The sequence below is a fragment of the Chiloscyllium plagiosum genome, unplaced genomic scaffold (genome assembly GCF_037043375.1).
Source record: "Chiloscyllium plagiosum isolate Xiang-an unplaced genomic scaffold, Cpla_swu_hap1 HiC_scaffold_19, whole genome shotgun sequence".
In the NCBI taxonomy this organism is placed as follows: domain Eukaryota; kingdom Metazoa; phylum Chordata; class Chondrichthyes; order Orectolobiformes; family Hemiscylliidae; genus Chiloscyllium; species Chiloscyllium plagiosum.
The window spans coordinates 46,948,731-46,971,918 of record NW_028270157.1 but is presented as its reverse complement, the minus strand read 5'-3'; the positions used below and the strand labels follow the sequence as shown (position 1 = coordinate 46,971,918).

The 23,188-nt window shown below is 38.2% G+C and overlaps 1 protein-coding gene across 21 annotated transcripts in view; it reads left to right on the top strand.

The window, feature by feature from the left end:
* The window catches only part of LOC122559424 (calcium voltage-gated channel subunit alpha1 C), a 1,175,809-nt gene that overhangs the window by 864,878 nt on the left and 287,743 nt on the right, over positions 1 to 23,188 (top strand). For 9 of the 21 annotated variants that reach the window (XR_015760447.1, XM_087997300.1, XM_087997299.1 and 6 more), the window contains 2 exons: positions 5,323 to 5,406; positions 5,795 to 5,878. The exons of 2 other annotated variants lie outside the window; for them this stretch is intronic. Coding sequence is in view for 18 of the 19 variants with exons in the window: in XM_087997300.1 (XP_087853426.1) it covers positions 5,323 to 5,406; positions 5,795 to 5,878 (168 nt within the window). In the remaining variant the exon portion in view is untranslated. The remainder of the gene's footprint in view (positions 1 to 5,322; positions 5,407 to 5,794; positions 5,879 to 23,188) is intronic. 10 more of the 21 variants (XM_087997307.1, XM_087997306.1, XM_087997303.1 and 7 more) reach the window with 2 other exon arrangements.

Here is a 23,188-nt window from a genome sequence, read left to right as displayed (position 1 = left end):
CTTAAATAACAGTTAGGATTTGGTATACACTCTAAGAGTGAGATTGAGACAGGTTCAATCATGGCTTTCAAAAAGAATTTGGATAATTGGAAGAGGAAAAGAATAGTAGGTTCACACAAGAAAGGCGGAGGTGTAGAACTACCTGTGTTACACTTGTAGAAAGCTGACATGAACTGTGTGGCCCAATTGGCCTCCTTCTATCCTGCGACTATTCTCCGATTCTATAATTTTGTGATTGTTGACAGTGAAATTTCTTCATTTTGAACACAGTTACTTGTCATGTTGTTATCATGGAAATAGGTTGCCACCATAATATTTTGATTGATTTGTTTCCACATAGCAGTTGCTGTTTGAGTGAGATACAATTTAAAGGAAGAAGAAGAAGAATCATAATTTGACTGTATTGCGAGGCAATATGCAGTCATGAAAATGCATTCATGAAAATGAATGCAATGTCATGTTCAGTAAGGGAGACTTATTGACAAATAGGTGCTCTTTCGACTGAAAGATATTCAACCATTTAAATTTCTGCCTGCACTGTGTTATCATTTTATTCTGAAGGTGTATGAGAAGAATTTGCTACTATGTTGCACACAAAAAATTAAAATGTTCAATTATAACACCTAAGTGTTATAAGTTTCTCTTCATATTGTTATTGCATTTCAGAATATTATTTTGCCACAAATTATGTTGCCATCTTTTGTACTTGTAAAGAGAACACAAATGTTTTTACATGAAAAACAAAGTCCCTTCCATCAAATTTGATCTCTCCTGGATAAACCAATTCAAGAACATATTGGTGAATGGGGACAGTTTATTGAATCAGTTCATTTTCAATGTTTTACATCACTTTTTCAATGCTTAACCCATTAAAGTAGACAAAAATCAATGAATGAATTTGATGACTTTATTTGCTTTGTTTAATTTGGTGAATTGCAAATTTGTGTACGTGGGTAATATGCACTTTCTAAAGAATGTTTATGCCTTTCAACAGCAAATGCCTTTGCAAAATTTTTAATTGATATAATTAACAAACAATGTGTGGTTTTTACAGGTGACACTGTCTTTGATTCGTTTATGTTTGTGGGGCATTTTGCAATATAAAATAATTGTTGTTTGAAAGTCAGGAAGCATAATTTTGCCAACATAAGTCAGAAAACACCAGTTTGACACTCACTCCCGTGACTACAGGTGTTATTTTCCTTCTTTAGCGAAAGTTCTAAAGAACCCCATCCATATTACTTTCCCTCCCCATTTTCTCCTCTTCCTTTTCATGAAGACTCTGTCACTTAAAAAGATATAGATTTGAAAACAGCCTTCCAAGTGTCCTGCTCATGAGCATTCTTTACATGTGAGGCAAGTTGGTTAATATTGACAGTCTGTTCACCGTGGTGGTCATTACAACTGAATTCAATAATATCCTCATCTACTCTATATATCTGGACGTGGCAGCTGTTGTTTACTGACTAATGATCAAAAGCAGAAATTATCACTAAGGTTTCTGTGTTCTGGTCTAAAGGCAAAACAAATGAAATGTAGTACTCCCAACTATTAGTTGACAACATATTGTATCCCTTGAAACAATTAAATTTTAGAAAAATAGAACTATAATTAATGGGCCAAAAATAGCAGAAATATTCTTCTCAATTGGAATTAACGTGTCAAAATGAGCCATCAGAACAACCAGTACAGGCTGTAGAATGGTTATGAACTGCATTGTTTTATGCTGTTTATTGAACTTGTGTTATTTCTTCGGCATAGAATACACAGAGCTAACCTAAATATGGTGTGAAGAAGTTGAATCTTTGGTCCCAATTTATAAATAATAAACAGTAATTATATAATTTTGGATGTCTTGACTTAGCATTCAAGCCACACCAACCACATTAAGCTCTTTATGAGCTGTAAACAGCTAAAGTAAATAAGCTTGATATAATCTACTCTAGTTCTTAGTGGATATCAACCTATAATTAAAAAAAGTCCTTCAGTGTTGTTACTGGGTTCAAGGTGAAAAGGTATAAACACTGATAAACTTTATCATCAACAAAAGATTATTATTTGAAAGACACCATTGAACAGCATTCACCCAAATGGAGCATTACTGTTGATCACGTCCATCTGATAGACATTGAAAATAATTGGGAAGCTGAGAGCATTTTTAAGAATGCATATCTTATTTCTGTGAAGAAAGGTTATTTTCTAGTTTGCTGGAAAATGTCAATCTTCTTAGTTTAGCGGACAAAATGTGTTCCTGAATTTTGCTATTTACATTTTATAGCATCATAATCATCCAATGGCCATCAAAATGTTGCTCCTGGTCATTTTAAATTTTACTCCTTGCAAGAAACCAGCAAGTATGCATTTTGAATATATAACAGAAAAATCATTCAAATGTTATGGGTATACATGTTTGAAATGCTTCCAAGTTTTGTAAGATTGAGTACTCTTCAGCTCCCAATGATTTTTCTTCTCCATGAACCATATTGCATATTTTCTGTAATTTGTCGGAAATGAATATTTTTTTTCTCTAAAACATTTCTGTGTAAGTTTCAGCAATCAGCTTAAAAAGACTGGAAACCATCTATCATTGTTAAACAAGTAGATTGTATTAGTTAAAACAGTTATTGATAGCTATGAACTTTGAGTACTTAAGACCAAGCCTCAGTTTTGTCAAGAAGGCATGAATCAGCAGTAAACAATTTTTCATCCTGGGGGCTGGATTTTCATCTCAAGTTCTGAAATAAAGGCAGCAGTTCTCAACTCTGCCAAGCCAGAACTACTACCTCTCTAACATCAGCCATATCTTATCTTCTCGAGACTTGTGTGGGCCACATTTAGGTCTGTTGCCTCCCGAGGCAGGCCGGAGTCATGGGTGCTGAAGTGGATTGGTTAGAAAGCCCATCTCTGCTCTTGGGAATGTTGATCGACTTCTCCACATTATTCTTATGTCTCCCCTAAAACTTGTCCCCCACTCCCACCATCCCACATTTCCCTTCCATGCTCATTATCGGGGCAAATGCCATCATTCTCCTTAAATCACCTTTTCCTCTCATATTCCTCCTGCATCTTTCATGCCCCTTTATATCTTAGTCCCTCTCATATCCCAATTTTTCCTTGATGACCCACATGCATCCTCCATAGCCACTCACCCAATATCCACCATAGACTTGTGATATCGATGGGAAATCTTTGAAGGGATTGTGAAAAATATTGATGAACTATATATCTAAAAGAGATATTACTCAAAGACACAGACACCTTTGAGAAAAACTCCAGACCTATTAATTCCTCTTATGTGGTTACACAGTTCTAAACTCCACATCAAAGGCACATAATTCTTTAATAACCTCTTAATCTTTTAATCAAACTGCATATATAAACTTTGAGGATCTGAGTGTTTCATCAGCTTTTGATACTAATTGGCCCAACTGTCAAAATAACCATTAAACTCGAGACAGTGGGACCTATTGCAACTGAAAGAACAGATGGCTCAGTTTTTCTGTGTGACTCCAGATGTTCAGTCATTAAAAGATTTCCAGGATCATGTCACTTTTTTATTTTAAAGCATTTAATTCACTTGAGATCATGACAAGAGGTCGTGTGCACTATTTTTTATAGTTTTAAATACATAAAAGCAGTTTCGCCAATGAGCAAAGTGTTCACCATTTAAACAAGGCTGATCACTGTAATGATTAACTTATCTTTTCAGAGCAAATCCCTACAGACACTTTTGTATAAAAATGTCTAACTTATAATGCAGCACTTAAAATTTATACCTGAAGTTGTCAAAAGATGGAACACTTTTCTGTCAGAATGTTTCCAACTCTTCAGCAGACTTCTTCAAAGGTTTCCGAACATTTTTGCCTGGTGAATTTTCAAAAGGATTTTGAAAACTGCCTGACCCAACAAAAATACATGTGACATTTGTAGTCCTGTCAATAACAACCCCAACATCACAAGCTGTATATGCAGGATTGCAAGCCAAACATTTCCCATCAATGAGACCTTTGTATAGGACTTGACAGTTTGATGCAAAAATTCAAATTTATACTGCAATGACCTCATTTTTTTTTCAATTCACACATCCATTCTTGATTTTTTAAATTTTCTCATGTATGTTTGAGTACCTAACTGAGAACCTGGTTCTTATATAAGCAGTGAAAGAAGAAAATTGGTATGTAATTTCAGTATTTTCAAATAACTGTCAAATCCTGCAATATTTTATAAAAAGATATTTTAAAATGCCAATACCAGGTTTTATATTGTTATAATTGTCATCCTATCTCATCTCCTATCTTAAATGTATGCAGTGATTACCAACATAAATGCATTTTGTTAACTCATCAGAAAACATCATTACAGATCCTCCTCTAAGCAGATAATTGACCTGTGGATAAGTTCCTTTGTCGGTGGCATTCCTAAATATTTCCTTGTTCATGCTGTGCTTGGATGCTAGTTTTAATATTACCCATACCCTGCCCCCAGACTATTTATGTTTTAACTTCATCATTAAAGTTAACAGCTTCTGAACTTAGCTCTTCACTGGAATGGGATAAGATGGAAGACATAAACATGAAATGTTACTTATGAAATTGAAGTTATCGTGAATATATGATTCTAAATAAGGTGGAAATTAACCTTGTTAAACCCATAATATTCTGTGTTGTAGATTAAAAAGTGTTTTTTAAAGCACAATGTGTGGTAATTTTTGGGAAGAACCTAATGTCTTTTTTTTTAACTTTGATTTTCAAATCAGGATACAAAAGGTGAACAGTAAACGCCTCCAACATAGTTTAATACACACCAACAGTACTTCTAAAAAAGCTACAACTTAACTACTCCAACCAAATCTTTTACTAATGAACTATCATTTGAGTTATCTCAGAAATTTGTGTACGGCAAGATTTCGCTGATAAGACTTAACATTTTTAAGTTTTCAATCTCGGCAGCATAGCTGCAGTGAGAGTAAATGGAGACAACTGTTTTCATACAAGGACAAAAACAGAAATGATAATTATTTTCTAAAGACAGACTCTGCTTCCAGACTTCGGTCTACACAGCACAATCATCTGCCTTTTAATCATATAACCCCAGAAAAGGAAGAGGAGAGAAAATAAATTATTTGCTTGACATATTGTATTAATATGAAAACATGATTTGGACCAACACAAGAATTGCTAATGGTGTAAAACTATGTTGTGGTGATGACCTGAGGTTGTCAAATTTGAGAATATTTGCCATATAAAGTCTTGCATCTAAGACCAACTTCTAACCTGCCTTTCACCCCCCACCCCATTCCCACTTCCCACCTGCACCATGTAGGGTTACTTTAGTGATCCCTGGAATGTTTTTGACTTCCTCATCGTAATTGGCAGCATAATAGACGTCATTCTGAGTGAGATCAATGTGAGTATACATGACGCTCTTCAAGATCAAACCTATGTACTTTTTTTCTCTCTTTCTTAACCAGCTTTACTTTGTCAGATATTTAATTCCATTAGTTTCACTAACCACAAGTGCTACAATGGATCTGGTGAGACTACACAGAATTAGGAAAGCAACGCAGGTCAAATCAAGTATCACATGGAAATGAAATGGCTTAACATGGTTCAACTGGTACAGTTTAAAGTCCTGGATGTGTAGTTGACAATTGAGGGTCAACTCTTCATAGATAGTCATGTCTATAAAAGGAAGTACTGTACACATGTAACCTCTTTCTCTTATTTTCTCTTCTCTTCCCTTTTCTATTTTTTTATTCTTTCCTTGTCTCTTTCCCTTTTTTTTCCACATGCAGCACTATTTTTGTGATGCATGGAATATATTTGACGCCTTAATTGTTGTGGGTAGCGTTGTTGATATAGCTATCACAGAGGTGAACGTAAGTAACCATCTCAATGAACATGCCTGCTCCACTTCTGTTTGTTATACTTCTATTCATATACAATTTTATGTTTGTAATGTCATCCTTTTTCCTGCCCCTAAGCCTGGCATGACTTGAACTGTATAGCAGGTACAGAGTGCAGCATAATGCCTACAGTCATTTTACTTTTGAATTATTCTGATTTCTGAGTTAAAAGCTCATGCCAACATTTACCTAATATGACATGGATAGCAAAGCCATTTTTTAAAATCAAAATACATTTTTTGGCAACACTACTTCAAATAGTTTAAAGGAATCCAATGTATACTTATCATTAGGATAGTATGTATTAAAGGGTAAATCATGATGATAACTTGTTGAATTGCTAATCTTGCCTGTGTTTTTGTAGAAAGGCCTTAAGCAAAGGAAAGGTATCTCAACACCACAAGAGAAAAAAATTGAACAGAAATTTTTGGGCAATTGTTGCAAAACTCTAGTGACCTGATGGAGATCTCATAGTTTGCCCACCCCTAACTTTAAAAAGTTACATTATGTGTAAAGTTCCAAAACTATGAAGTGACAGCATATCACAAAATGTTTTTCCATATAAATAAATCACTTCCAATTATGTTGACATTACTAATGCAGTTTCCCTGTCATTCAAGTTGCCTTTTTCTATTGAATTATAGTGGGTGTTTTGTTTTCCTTGAAATTTATGTTTTTCATGTCAAATTTTTTTTCTGTCATCTTTGTGTTTTTACAGCTCTGATAAAATGCACTAGAGACAAACTTGCTGTATAAAGCTAGTGGATTACCTACCCATTGTAGAACTCACCCAGTTTTGTTCCATGCAAGTTCTACATTGGATGGGCAAACTACTATGCCAAGTTACCTCACAGAAAATAAAGTAAAAGATATATTAGTATTAATTATAATTTTGAAACTATTTTTTAAAATGTTGCTGGAAAGAAACATGTTATTGAAGCTTTTAATTTTGCATTCATCAGGCCAAACACAAGAATGATAAATTTCAAGCAATCATTTTAGAAAAAATAGGCTGATTGGTTGGAAAATCACTACTGATTGGCTGAGCTATTACCATGAACTATAGGCTCTCCAAACACCGGGGCGAAAATGTACAAGGCTTGAACATAATATATTCATTTTGTTTGAAAAGAATAGCTTTCTGTGTATGAACATATGTTGCTTCTACCAAGCATAAATGAGCAAATATATGAACTTGTATGATTGTCTTATATAGGTTATTGGTATAGCTAGCTATTGACACACTCAGGATGGCTCAGCAGAGTGCTGCCCAATTGCAGAGTCTAACAGTAAATACTTTGTTTTGGATTTTCCAAACATGCCCTCATTAAATATGGTTAATATTCAGCCTGTTGTGAATCTCCAAAAGGACGTGCTGTTTCATTTGATCATGGTGACACTTGACAGTTTAGCAAGCTTAGAACTCTTCATGCTAATGCCTCAGTCAACAGCATCTATTTGCCAACTAATCAGCACCCTTTGTGTAGTGTAAATTGTTGTGATTGATTGAACAATGTCCTTTTTTCACATTTAATGAATTTGATGAATATACGGCAAAAATATTTTTAAAATGTGGCTTCCCTTTCAGCTATATTGAAGTTCTGTGCTACTGTTGACTGTTTAATTAAAGTCAGTGATTAAGTTACAAAATAAACCAAGCCCAGAAAATTTGCCAGATAACCTTTTTTAAAAGACACAATTGATCCACCTATTAAAAGTAAAGGTAAAGTCACCATAATCCCAGATGTCAATAGGGTTACTCAAATTGTTAGAGAGACGTCTGGTGGTGATTTGATCTGAGGGCCACCGTGTCTCAGGCAAGGGGAAGAGGTCGAGAAGGAGAGTTTTTCATAGTAACCTCAGCTAGTGCAGGAATTGAACCCATGCTGTTGGCATCACTTTGCATCACAAACCAACCAATCAGCTAACTGACCTCCAGTGAAAAGTTGCCTGTTGTTAAAATACTCGGAGAAAGTGAGGACTACAGATGCTGGAGATCAGAGTTGAGAGTGTGGTGCTGGAAAAGCACAGCCGGTAAGGCAGCATCTGAAGAGCAGGAGAATTGATGTTTCAAACATAACCTTAACGTCCGAAATGTTGATTCTCTTTTCCAGCGCCACACTATTGTTAAAATACTGAAAGGTTATTGCGTTTGTGAGCCAAAGTTGGGTTTCATAGTATTGCAAAATCAGTAAACATTACTGTGTAGACCGAGAGTTACTTTTTTACAAAAATGGAATTGGTTTTTAGTGCTTCAGTCTAAAAAGAAACATAACACCATAATTTATTTCAGTGTGTTTGTGACCTGTGTCACTGTTCCTGATTATGAATTTCATTTCTAACATTCCTCAAACCTGACAACTTTTATTACATTGGGAAACTTCTGTAATTATATGTTTGATGATGATCAATTAGATAAAAGGAACCATTAAGCCTAATCAACTGGAACCTTCTGCAAGTTTTCATTATAAATTAATTTCATTCTAACTGGAACTTCAGTGTAATTCAAACTTTTAAAAAACTGTCATTAGTTTGTATGTACTTAAATATCTGCTATACAGTTTATAACTAAATTTTGCGTTACCTCTATTACTAAGCATGGTTGGATTTTCTTAATATGAATAACCACATTGCACTTATTTATCAAAACTCTTTTGACGAAGGTCTCTACTGACAATGATGTTTATGAAATAAGATCCCTGCAATAATGTGAAGAAGCTTCTAGCAGAAGTCCATTAATTCTTGTGCATAGCCACTATTTTTATATAAAGATATTGTGCATTTAATACAAAAAATTAAAGCAAACTATCAAAGTCTCAGTCATATCAGTAAGCCTTCATTGTATCATGCAGTGTCTTTGGCTGCATAAGTCCATTACTTTGTAATTAAAAATAATCTAAAACAAAATTGACAACTATAGATTTCACTATTTGGCAAGATGGGATTACTGGCCTGGTTCCAAACTTTTTATATGATTGAATATAAAATACACCATAGTTCAAACTGTGGCTGACCTTCTGTTGCAAAATACATTCTGCCTGATTTCCAAGCCAATGTACTTAACAGATGTAGAAGACTAACTTCCAATTGTAAGTTCTTCTTAAAGGCCATATATGACAAAGTTCAAACTCTCTGCTCCCAACCCACACACAAAAGTATGACATGGTCTGCTTTCAACTGGACATAGTCCAATTTCTCTACCTGAGAAGTATCAAATGCTACAGGCTTCATTTTAGCGATATACTGAATACATAACTTCCAGAATTCTGACACTGTATTCGGTGCTTCTTTGAGAGGATGAAGAAACACTTGCCTTTTGAGTTGATCTCCCTGCAGAAATAGAGCTTTAAAAGCAATTGATGAACATTTCCAAGCATTTGTTACTAACAAAGTCAAGAAATCTTTAAAACTGATTTTCCTCCTGTAGGTGTATCCACACTTATATCTTGGCCCCCTCAGCTTTTCTTCAAAACTTTGTGCAAATAGCTTTGTTTTAACCTCATGTGTACCATTCAGAGGTAGCCTTTCCATGCATTTATAACAATGCAGTAGCACTGGCTGTCACCTGTTTGGCAACCTCTGTATACATCCCACACTCTCTCCAGCTTTGTAATTTTTGTTGTTTGGTATATTTTATTAATTTATCTTCTAAGTTATTTGTAGGCACGAGGTCTTCCTGATCACATTGACTTCTACTCCAGAAGGCATTCCTTGAGCTCTGCTGCTTTCTTGACCCTGTTAAGCTATGCCCTCTATTTTGCCTTATATGTCTTTTTGAACTACTGTTAATTCATCTTCCCATCCTATTAAAATGATTTTTTCTATGGTTTATGATTTCTTTCTGAAGGCATGTTTGCTTCCTGAGTAGCTATCAGAGGCTACAGTGCAATTTCTTGCCTTCTATTTTTGTACTTCGTGTTTCCAATTCATGTGCTTTACCTCCTTGACTGTTGCTGCAGTTCCCAGTGACCTACTCTGATTTGCTTATAATAGTTCAATTTCCCCACTGTTTGACCCCTGTGGTAAATGCTTGATTTCTGTACACACTTTTGATCTTTACCATTCAGCACTGATGGCCTCACCTGCGTCACCAGAACTTATCCATCCCTCAGCTGACAAACTTGTTAAATGCAACAATCTGATCCTCATACCTATGCAACATATGATTTATGCCAATGGTCCAACTCTACTTCTTATCCACAACTATTTACAGTCTTTATTATTCTTGACTGACTAAATCTGGTGACTAATCAACAAAATGTAAAATTAAAATGTTTGTTCTTTTTTCCACACTTTTAAATCCATAGCCACATAGCCTTGGTGGTGGACTGACTGAGTGACACCACATCCACAAACAATCAAGTGGGCTGCTTTATTCTGAATGGTGTCAAGCTCTTTGAATGTTGTTGGAGCTGCATTCATCCAGGTAATTGGGGAGTATTGCATCACACTCCTGACTTGTGCCTTGTAGATAGTGGACGGCTCTGGGGAGTCAGAAATCTCCTTTCAATTTCACATACCGTTCCCACTCAGCTAAAGCACTGTGTTTCTCCATGATTAATAACACTTGGAGGAAGCACTGAGGGTGACAAGGGTGACAATATACTCTGGGTGGGGAACTTCCATGTCCACCAGTATGAATGGCTCTGCAGCAGCAGCACTAATAATCACATTGTTTGGTCCTAAAGGACATTACAGCTGGACTGGGTCTGCAGCAAGTTAGGAGAGAACCAACAAGAGGGAAAAACGTACTTGGCCTTATCCTCACCAATCTGCCAAATACTGACCCATCCGTCTGCTTTTGATCATCAGTCAAGTGATGGATGGTATTATAAGCAGTACTATCAAACAACACCTGCTTAGCAATAACTTGCTCAGTGATGCCCAGTTTGGATACTGCCAGAGCCACTCAGCTCCTGACCACATTATAGCCTTGGTTCAATTATGGACTAAAGAGCTGAATTCCAAAGTGAAGTGAGAGTGACTGCCCTTGATAGCAAAGCCACATGTAAGCAACTGTCACATCAAGGAGCCCTAATAAAACTGGAGTCAATGTGAATCAGGGGAAAAATTCTTCGATGGTTGGATTTATACTTGACACATAAGGAGGTGGTTTTGATTATTGGAGGTTAGTCATCTCAGCTCCAGGACAACTCTGCAGGTATTATTTAGATTAGTGTCCAAGGCCCAACTATTTTCAGTTGCTTCATCAATGACCTTCCCTCCATCGTAACGTCAGAAATGGGATATTTGCCATGATTGCATAATCTTCAGCACCATTTACGATTCCTCAGATACTGAAGCCCAACTGCAACAAGACCTGGACAGTATCCAGGCTTGAGCTGACAAGTGGCAACTAACATTCACGCCACATAATGCCATGCAATAACCATCTCCAATAAGAGACAATCTAACTACCACTGCTAGGCATTCAATGGCATTATCATCACTGAATTCCTACTATCAACATCTTGGAGGTTACCATTGACCAGAAACTGAACTGGATTCACCATATAAATATTGTGATTACACAGCAGGAATACTGCAGTGAGTAACTCACCTCCTGACTCCTCAAAGCCTGTCCACCATCCACAAGGCACAAGTCAGGAGTGTGATGGAATACTCCCCAGTTGTTTGAATTAGTGCAGCTCCAAAAACACTCGAGGAGCTTGACATCATCCAAAATAAACCTTTCCATTTGATTGGCACCCAATCCACAAATATTCAGTCATTCCACCACCTGCTTAGTCGCAGGCAGTGTGTACTATCTACAAGACACACTGCAGAAAGTAGGCAAAGATCCTTAGACAGCACCTTCCAAATCCACAGCGAATTCCATCTACACAAAGGCCAACAGGTTCCCCTCTAAGCCATTCACAATACTGACTTGGAAATATATTATAGTTACTTCACTGTTGCTTGGTCAGCATCCTGGAATATCCCCCCTATTGGCATTTTGGGTCTATGTAAAGCACAGGGATTGCAGTGGTTCAAGAATGAAGTTCACCACCATCTTCTCGGGGCAACTTGGGATGTGCAATAAATGTTGGCCCAGTCAGTGATGCCTAAGTCCCACAGTGAATTAAAACCAAATGCAATTTATACGGAGACAATCTTGCCAGCCATTAACATTGTATCTTTCATTTTCTGTCATATCACCAATTGTCCCATCTGCATTATTTGCACTGCTGAAAAGAAGTAGTTTCTAAGGAAATTTTTTGGTGATTCCCATATTCAAGAGGTGTGTCTTTCTGCAAATTTAGTTCTCATCAAAATTAAAAGTCCATACTCAATACTTTCTCATAGTGTAATTAACAAATACAAACCTACTGAATTTTTCTAAGGAACTATCTTCACTCCTAAATTTGTCAAAGTCTGACTACACTTCATAAGCATTTAGAATTTATCCAAATCTTCGTGTGGTCATATCATTGGGCTCCAATTCTGAAAAAAACATTGTTACTTGCTAGAGTAGTGTTTAGTTTTCAATCCTTGACTCTCAGACAGGTAATCAACCTCTGCTACCAATGCTAAATGCCACAGGTTAAAATGTCACACATTTCTCTAGTCAAAGTTTTGTTTCAAGTTCAGATATTGCAAACTCCGACACACTCTAATTATTTGCTTCCCATATTTAGACATCCAGTTATCACCTAATTAATCTTTAATTAATTTATATCCATTACATGCTCCCTTATTCCATTAGATGTCAGGAATCCCTCCTATGTCCTGGTAGATAAGAACAATGGGCACATGGGTGTGTGTATGTGGTGGATAAAGTGTGGATGAGCGGACAGGTGAGTAAGTAGTTGTATGAATGAGTGTCCACATGATGGAGTGATTGAATCAGTTGTGGGATGGGATTGAGTAGTCAGGCTGGGTCTAAAGATAATCAGATCTGGTTGGTAGTCAAGTTAGGGCTAATCAATTTGGGTCAGAAATGTTTTTGGGTTAGGTTGGGGTGGTCAGTTGAGTCAGAGGTTGGGTTTGGAGGAGATTAGTTGGTGAGTAGGGCATCAGTTGCAAAAGTCTTTAAGTTATGCTGTTAAATCGATGAGTTACACAAGAAATTAAACAGAATTGAGCATTTCTCAGGTAAGTAGCATACATCTAACCCATGTCTCTATCCTGATACCAGGACAAGACACATTCGTAGAGATTCCGAGGCAATTCATACCAGCCCATCAATTACAGTGCTTTTATGTGTCTTTTAACTTTTAGAGGATCCCAATGTTCAATAGCAACTTAACTTTAGTGCATATCTGCTCCTGATACCAGAAGATCTGGCTCAATTGCATAGATTATGAAAGGTAAATCTTGCTGGACGATCCTTACTGAATTTTATAAAGGAGTAACAGAGAGAAATGGCAATGTAATGCAGCAGATATAATCCATTTGGAATTTTAAAAGGCTTTTGATAAATTGGCTTATAATAGATTAATGAAGGAAGTGAGAGAATGTGAGGTAAAGGAATATGTAGCAGAATGGATTACTAGCTGACTTCAAAGACAAAGCAGAGAGTGAGAATACAGGATTGTTATTCAAAATAACAATGTAGGAACCGGTATTCCACAATGATCTGTCTTGGAAAACTGCTGTTCATAATTTACATTAACAATATTGAACTTTGAAATCAAAATCACAAATTCTAACTTTGCAGATGATACCAAATCCAGGGGTTGTTGGGATATAGCAGCAAATTACAGAAATTACTTGTAGAATGGACAAATAATTGGCAAGTGTACATTTAACATATATAATGTATGGTAGGATAATGAGAATATGAATTGTACTTACTTTCTGGGAAATGTAATTTAGTTGGGTTTGGGGTCAGTGGGATCTTAGAATAGAATTACATGAACTGTTAGAGATAATACACTATATTTTAAGCAAACTAAAGCACTCCTGAAACCAAACGCTCCTAAAAACACAATAGTTTACACAGTTTTTGTTAAATATTACAGTTGGCAAATGGACTTCTGCTTTTAGCTCCCATATCGTGCATGCTTCAAAAATTGGTTTTGTCAGATGTAGGTGATACTTGGACTTCTTTCCCAGAAAAATGAGTTAAGGATATAACAAGTTTCTTGATTTAAAGTGGCACTTCTTTATTAAAAGAGCCAAGTCTTCTCACTCGATTGCCCATCTACTACTGATTATTAAATATTAAGAAATGTATATTTTACAAGTATAAATAACTTGAAAGTTGGAACTGGAACCCTAGGTGTAGCCATATTTATGGAATTGTTCATTCTACCAAATGAATCGTAGTTATGTAACTACAAATATTTCTATCAGACAGCTTTTAAGACAAACCGCTCAGTGTTAAATCAGGCTTTACCTTTCTAGACAGATGCATAGATTGTCCTGGTAGCATGATTTTAAAATCCTGCTCTTTGTATCTTTGACTTGGCATGAATTGTTGGATATAGCTATGATTTGAGAACCAATATTTGTTAATAAACAATTTCTTTCTCATAGGAGATTTATTTTGTGGGAAATAGAAACAATTCACATTTACAATTTATTTTCAGTTGCTACTTTAAAATCTATTCTTGTGAAATACAATCAAATTCTATTTTTTAAACCAAAGAGGTTTAGATATATTAAATAAAGGGAGGAGTGATGAGACTGGAACCAGGATGAAACTCAACATAGAGATACATTTGGGACATAACCATGTTCTGAAACAAAAAAAGTATTATATTGAAATAGCTGGAGCTTTTATCATAGTGGTAAGACCAGAGAGGTTCTTCAGTAACAGCCATTACCTAGTATCCTATTAAAAAAGCTAGTTATGACTCATTAACAAGGCAGAATTTGTCAAGTGGTTTTAACAGTGATAATAGAATGTAAAACAATCTAAAGTGTATTTTATTTGGCCTCAGGGCAGAAACTGTCCAAGTGTAGTATCAAACCTTAGCAAAACTGCTGTCAATGGGAAATGGAGGAAAACATTCCACTAGTCAAAGCCATACCTTGCACAAAGAAAGATGGTTATGGTTGTTGGAGGCCAATCATCTCAGTCACGGGACCTCACTGCAGAATTTATTTAGGGTCGTGTCCTAGGCACTCTGCTGCTTCAACAATGACCTTCCCTTTGTCTTAAGTTCAGAAGTGAGGATGTTTACCGATGATTACACAATGCTCATCACCATTTACGAGGAGAAAGTGAGGTCTGCAGATGCTGGAGATCAAAGTTGAAACTTTATTGCTGGAACAGCACAGCAGGTCAGGCAGCATCCAGGGAACAGGAGATTCGACGTTTCGGGCACAGGCCCTTCTTCAGGAATAAGAAGGGCCTGTGCCCGAAACGTCGAATCTCCTGTTCCTGGATGCTGCCTGACCTGCTGTGCTGTTCCAGCAATAAAGTTTCAACTCATCACCATTTACAACTTCTTAGATAATTAAATAATCTGCATCCAAATGCAGGAAGATGTGGACAACATTCAGGCTTGGGTTGTTAAGTAGCAATTACAATCAAGCAATGACCATTTCCTCCAAGAGAGAATTCAACCATTGCCCCTTGAGATTCAATTTCAGTAGCATCACTGAATTCCCCTCTATCAATATCTTAGAGATTTCCATTGACCAGAAGCTGAACTGGAGTAGCTATATAAATTGAATTGGCTGAGAGCTAGTATCTATGGAAATCATTTACTTTCTCAGATTTTCCATCGTTTGAGTCTTAAGAAGATAATTAACTGAATATACCTCACAGTGCTGATAAAGGTACTGGAAATGACAATGACAAACCCTGCAAAATTCTCCTTACTAATATCTGTCAGCTTGTACCAAAATTGGCAGAGCTAGTCAAGCAACACAGTCATAATCCCCCTCCCCACCAGCTGATAATCCTGTCCTCCTCTATATTAAACACAACAGAAGCACTAAGCATGGCAAGACTGCAATATGTACCCTGGGTAGGAGACTTTACTGTCCACCACTGAGTGTCTCAGTAGCACCACTACTTACTCAGCTAGCTGAGTCCGCAAGGGCAAAGTTGCTAGATTGGTCTGTGGCAAGTGACGTGAAAACCAGAGGGAAAATCTTACTTTTCCTCATCCTCATCAATCTGCCTGCTGCAAATGCATTTGTACCTAGCAATATCAGCAAGAGTGGTCACTGCACAGTTATTGAGGAGACAAAGTCTTGTCTTCAATTGATGAAGACCTGTGCAGCACAGCCACTATAGTGAAGGAGAAAGACTTTGAACATACATCACAACTCAACTAGGCATCTGAGACAATGCATGTCATCAACAGCAAAAGATTTTTATTCAGCCACAATCTGTAACTTCATGGCCCAGCATATCCACCATTCCACTATGACCATCAAGACATGAGATCAACCTTGGTTCAATGAAGGGCACAGGAGAGAATGCCATTACCAGCACTGATAATACCTAAAAGTGAGCTGCCAACTTAGTGAAGTTACAACATAGGACTTTGCATTAGACACAGTGGAAGCACCTGACTTAGACAATGCTGTTGCCACAGCTACCAGATCAAATCTGAGCTCTACAGTATGGCCACATCTAATGGTGAGTGTTGGTGAACAATGAAAGAACTAACATCAGGAGGGGGTATAAACATACCCACCTTCAGTGCTGAAGGATTTGCACCTTACAGAATACTTCTTAATACCTTCAGAAGTGCCAAGTGAAAAATCAATCTTGGTTTCCTTCTAAGATCTTCAGCATCACAGATACTAGTCTTCAACCAAGTTGATTCTCACAATATCACATCAAGAAATGTGTGAAGCACTGGTTACTCCAAAGGCTGTGAGCTCTAACAACATTCATGCAATAGTACTTATATGCCAGAACTAGACCTACGCCAGTCAATCTATTCCAGGATAGCAACAACATTGGCCTGTACCTGGCAATATGGAAAATGTCTCGGTATGTCCAGTCCACAAAATACAGGACAAACCAAACTCTATCAATGACTGCCAGATCTGTCTAACCTTAATTATCAGTAACATGATAGAAGGTGTCATCAACAGTGCATTTGAAAGGGCATAACTTGCTCGCTGATGCTCAGTTTGGATTCCTCCAGGACCATTCACCTTCTCACCTCTTTACAACCTTGATTCAAGTAGAGACAAAAGAACAAAACTCCAGAGTGAAAGTGTCATCAAGGTGTAAGCAATTTATCCCATTGCCCCAGTGATTGGTATGACATCTGGTGCGCAGAACTGACTTACATAAGTAATACAAAGAAACAAGTGTCTGAAGAAGTACAGGAGACAGGATAGAAAATGCAGAATCTGTAATGTGGAGTTCAGCTGATCTTATTTTAAGAACTGATATGACTTTGACTGAAGTTTTGAGTGATCTTTAACTTCTAAGGTTTGGATATGTTGATAATTAATGTGGTATAACTATTAAAGGATTTAAATGGATGAAAACCTGCAAGATGGTACTCAAGATCAGTTGAACTACAAAATTGATAAAGATAAAGTTAAAGTTATATTTAAATTTTATAATGAATATGGGCTGGTTGCTTCGAAACCAAGAAATTAACAGAATTGGAATTACTATCTTATTAATCATGTGAGGAGTGGAGAGCTGACTATATAAGACAATCACAAAACTTGATTAGATAGAACTTGATGGTGGAATTTAAATTAAATAAATATCTAGAATTAAGAATCTAATGATGTCCATGAAACCATTGTTGATTGTTGGAAAAACCCATCTGGTTCACTGATGTTCTTTAGGGAAGGAAACTGCCGTCCTTACCTGGTCTGGCCTAGATGTGATTCCAGACCCACAGCAATGTGGTTGAAGCTTAACTGCCCTCTGGGCAATTGAAGTTGGGCAATAAATGCTGACTTAGCCAGTGATACCCTCATCCTGTGAATGAATAAAGAAAAAAAGTTACTGAAAGACAGCCGGCCAATCGCAGCCTTAAAAAATCAGGTTTGGCTGATCTGGATTCAGTCATGTAGGTAGCAAGTACTGAATAGCTTATAAGGAACTGTGCTCCAAGATGATAACTGGCTAGTTCGGACTGAAGTAGGCTAATCAATTACTTGGAGACCAAAAGGAGACAACTGGTCACGACTTGCAACTTAGCAGTCTACATCCACATGGAAGCATTGAACAGTTATAAATGATGGAAATGTCAAAAGGGCTTTCTTGAGATTCTTTTCAATCTGAAATGGCGATCATAGGGACTTCACTACATTACACTGATATGATATCCTGACAGATGCCTCATTGGCTTAGCTAAGGTTAGCAGGAGAATCCAAAGGGTTTTTACAAACACATTAAGGACAAAAGGATAACTATGGAGAGAATAGGGCCCCTCAAAGATCATTGAGGAGAAAGTGAGGTCTGCAGATGTTGGAGATCAGAGCTGAAAATGTGTTGCTGGAAAAGCGCAGCAGGTCAGGCAGCATCCAGGGAACAGAAGAATCGACATTTCGGGCATAAGCCTGAAGAAGGGCTTATGCCCAAAACGTCGATTCTCCTGTTCCCTGGATGCTGCCTGACCTGCTGCGCTTTTCCAGCAACACATTTTCAGCCCCTCAAAGATCAGCAAGGCGGCCTTTGTGTGGAGACGCAGGAGATGGGGCAGGTACTAAACAAGTATTTACTGTGGTAGAGGATATGGAAGATATAGAAAGCAGCGAAATAGATGGTGACACCTTGCAAAATGTCCATATTACAGAGGAGGAATTGCTGGATGTCTTGAAACACATAAAGATGGATAAATCCCCAGGACCTGATCAGGTGTACCCTAGAACTCTGTGGGAAGCTAGAGAAGTGAATGCTGGGCCTCTTGCAGAGATATTTGTATCATCGATAGTCACAGGTGAGGTGCCGGAAGATTGGAGGTTGGCTAACGTGGTGCCACTCTTTAAGAAGGGTAGTAAGGACAGGCCAGGGAACTATAGACCAGTGAACCTGATGTCGGTGGTGGGCAAGTTGTTGGAGGGAATCCCGAGAGACAGGATGTATATTATTTGGAAAAGTAAGGACTGATTAGGGATAGTCAACATGGCTTTGTGCATGGGAAATCATGTCACATAAATTTGATTGAGTTTTTTGAGGAAGTAACAAAGAGGATTGATGAGGGCAGAATGGTAGATATGATCTATATGGACTTCAGTAAGGTGTTCAACAAGGTTCCCCATGGGAGACTGATTAGCAAGGTTAGACCTCACGGAATACAGGGAGAACTAGCCGTTTGGATACAGAATTGGCTCAAAGGTAGAAGACAGAAGGTGGTGGTGGAGAGTTGTTTTTCAGGGTGGAGGCCTGTGACCAGTGGAATGCCACAAGGATCAGTGCTGGGTCCTCTACTTTTTGTCATTTACATAAATGATTTGGATGTGAGCATAAGAGGTACAGTTAGTAAGTTTGCAGATGACACCAAAATTGGAGGTGTAGTGGACAGCGAAGAAGGTTACCTCAGATTACGATGGGATATTGATCAGATGGGCCAGTGGGCTGAGAAGTGGCAGATGGAGTTTAATTCAGATAAATGCGAGGTGCTGCATTTTGGGAAAGCAAATCTTAGCAGGACATATACAGTTAATGGTAAGGTCTTAGAAAGTGTTGCTGAACAAAGAGACCTTGGAATGCAGGTTCATAGTTCCTTGAAAGTGGAGTTGCAGGTAGATAGGATAGTGAAGAAGGCATTTGATATGCTTTCTTTTATTGGTCAGAGTATTGAGTACAGGAGTTGGGAGGTCATGTTGCAGCTGTACAGGACATTGGTTAGGCCACTGTTGGAATATTGCGTGCAATTCTAGTCGTCTTCCTATCGGAGAGATGTTGTGAAACTTGAAAGGGTTCAGAAAAGATTTACAAGGGTGTTGCCAGGGTTGGAGGATTGAGCTATAGGGAGAGGCTGAACAGGCTGGGCTGTTTTCCCTGGAGCATCGGAGGCTGAGGGGTGACTTTATAGAGGTTTACAAAATTATGAGGGGCATAGATAGGATAAATAGGCAAAGGGTGGGGGAGTCCAGAACTGGAGGGCATAGGTTTAGGGTGAGAGGGGAAAGATATGGCGGCACAGTGGCACAGTGGTTAGCACTGCTGCCTCACAGCGCCAGAGACCCGGGTTCAATTCCCGCCTCAGGCAACTGACTGTGTGGAGTTTGCATGTTCTCCCCGTGTCTGCATGGGTTTCCTCCGGGTGCTCCGGTTTCCTCCCACAGTCCAAGATGTGCAGGTCAGGTGAATTGGCCATGCTAAATTGCCCGTAGTGTTAGGTATGGGGTAAATGTAGGGGTATGGGTGGGTTGCGCTTCGGCGGGTCGGTGTGGACTTGTTGGGCTGAAGGGCCTGTTTCCACACTGTAATGTAATCATAATCATATAAAAGAGACCTAAGGGTCAACCTTTTCACGCAGAGGGTGGAACATGTATGGAATGAGCTGCCAGAGGAAGTGGTGGAGGTTGGTACAGTTGCAACATTTAAAAGGCATTTGGATGGGTATATGAATAGGATGGGCTTGTAGGGATATGGGCTGGGTGCCGGTGGGTAGGACTAGATTGGGTTGGACCGAAGGGTCTGTTTCCATGCTGTGCATCACTATGACTCTGACCATGTGATGTTTGTGCACTTTCTCACTGACTGCTGCTTTTTCCCTAACAGTCATGAAAACATGTTAAATACATGAAAGTGGGATTATCTGAAAATATGAAACATACAGTCATGTGGATAATGGGACACGTTTTCAGTAACACAAAAGCTCATGGACTGCAAGATTAAAAATCCACATGCCTTTTACATGAAAGAGAGACTGGTTGCCATATTACAAGCAAAATGGGAAGCAATTTAACAACATTGAAACTATAATCATTCATTTTGGAAGGGGATCTCAATTACATTATCTCTGACTTCTTGTGCTTGATGATGCATTGCTTTGCCATGATGTCTTTGACAGCCCTCCTGGTCAATGGTCTGGTCCTCAGCCATATCTTCATCCTCAAAAGATTGTTGTTCCCCATTTCATCTGCATCTTGGATTGTCCCTTTTGCCAGCTCAATTTGTGAATGGCACAGCTGTCTTAATCTTGCCTGACATACTTTCTGGATCACAGTGTCAAGCTCCACCACTGTGTTCCAAGCATGGAAATCCCACCTTAAGGAGGCCTACAGTTTGTTCCATTTCGGATTTGATGAAAATTGAGCATGTTTTGCCTCAGCCTGAGGGTTTTGTTAAGGTATGATAAGCCATGTTTTGGGGGGTAACCATTGTCTCCCAGCAGTCATACATGTTTGGCCCAAGGATGTTGAAAGTTCTCCAGTATGTAAAAGTCAAGGTAGGTCCCAGGATTCCTGGCACGTAACTCAAAATTTGGCATCAATATAAGTTGAACATTGCTGGAGTAGAAGCCTTTCCTGTTGACAAGTTCTGCAGTTTGTTGTTGAGGTTCTTTAAAAATAATGTGGGTGAGTCACAATAGTGGAGAATCCCATTGCCTAACACCGCTGACATGGGGAAAGTATATAAAGAACTATGATCTGAAGAAAATAGCATCAGTAACATTCGGGAAGTATTTATTTATCAGTCAATGATTGAGAATCCCAGACATGTCCATGGTTGCTCCCTGAAACAATCTGCTTGAATATAAATTCAGGGCTTTCACATAAATTGTGCCCTTAACAGTCACTAGGATGGTATTTCCACCCAGTCATTTTGAGTGCAAGTCCTTCTCCAGCATCTGAAAATATTTAGAGATCTGAGTCAGGACAACCTTAATTGGCACCCAAATAGTTTTTCAGAGAGTTGAAGAAAGTGACAGTGACACATGCAGAGGGGCTTAGGGGAGATACCCGTGGCTAAAACAGAAAGACTTTTGTTTCATTTTTAACTTTGGGTTGTTTTAGTTTTGTGAAGATCTTGAAACAGGATGGCTTCACAGAGCAATGCTGTTGATAAGTGACGGATATAGTGAGTTTGGTCATTATAACAAAGAATTACTGTTGGTTCCAGACCAGATAAAAATCCAATAGTAGTTAAAGTCAGTGAAGCTCAAGTGTAGGATAATTCCAGGAAGAAATTGTCAAAGTTCCAGTTTAAAAATTGGAACTTATAAGTTGAACATTGCTGGAGTAGAAGACTTTCCTGTTGACAAGTTCTGCAGTTTGTTGTTGAGTTAAAGCTATTGAGGTGCTACATATTGGGGTATCGGTGTGATCATTATGTAAGTGGTGTTTTGAGTACTTTACCAGAGTGTTTTGGGCTCTTTTCAAAAGCTGTTTTGTTTATTTTTCATTTTATATAGAAGTGTTTTATGGTTAGAAGAATTATATGTTGTACCATGCATTTAAATTATTTGCACTTTATTATAAATGGATATTTCAGATAACTTTATTGTATTTATGTTTCTTTGTCATAAGTTTTTATCTTGACTGTTAAAGCAAATCCTGGATCAGGAAGAGACCATTTCCTTAAATCTATCAGGAATAGATCAGCATGATCTATCAAGTCATTTTCTGCATGTCTTGTCCAATAATACCATTAGCTGGGATCATACCACTGTGATGGTATTCCTTGACTGACTGCACAGCCCCTTCATTCCACTAAGGACTGCTCCCTTTGAGTTTCACAGATGGCTATTTGGATGCAGAATATGCAATGCATTTGCTGCATATTTGTGATATTGATGTAGGATGGTGCCACACAGCAACAGGTCCACTCCCTTGACTATTCATTTTTCCACACTGTCACAAACTGCCCACCTGTTCCTTTGCACATAAAGCAATGCAAGTCACAGTGGCTAGAGGCCTGTTTTCTGCTTCCTCTTGGAATTTTCTCATGGATGAAGATAATAGGTAGATTGTACTCAACATACACGGGTATGCTGTAAACTAATCAGACCTATCTGAGACCAACGCATTCTCCCACAACAGGTACAAGTGAAGGTGTACTTGCTGCTAAGACCAAATTTTTGTACTATCCTCATTCTTTCCTCAGTTTCATGGGTGTCTGTAGCATTCCTGCTGGAACATCTCAAGGCATCGAGATCTATGACCTGCGCTTCCCACTGGCAATGGTCAATGTGGCACATAGAGAGAAATTCTCCGGGCAATCTTTGAACATTTGCCTGGGGCCCTTCTATTCCATTTCCCATTGGACAGCTCACCATACAACACTGAGAAGAGGCCTGGCATTCATCTGAACAACATTACCCAGCCAATGCAGTTGACTTTTCAGGAGAATGGACACAATGAAATGTCAGTTTCCAGGATTTCAACACTTGTGATGTAGTCCTCCAGTAGATCTTGATGATGCTCTGGAGGCAAAGTTTTCTAGGA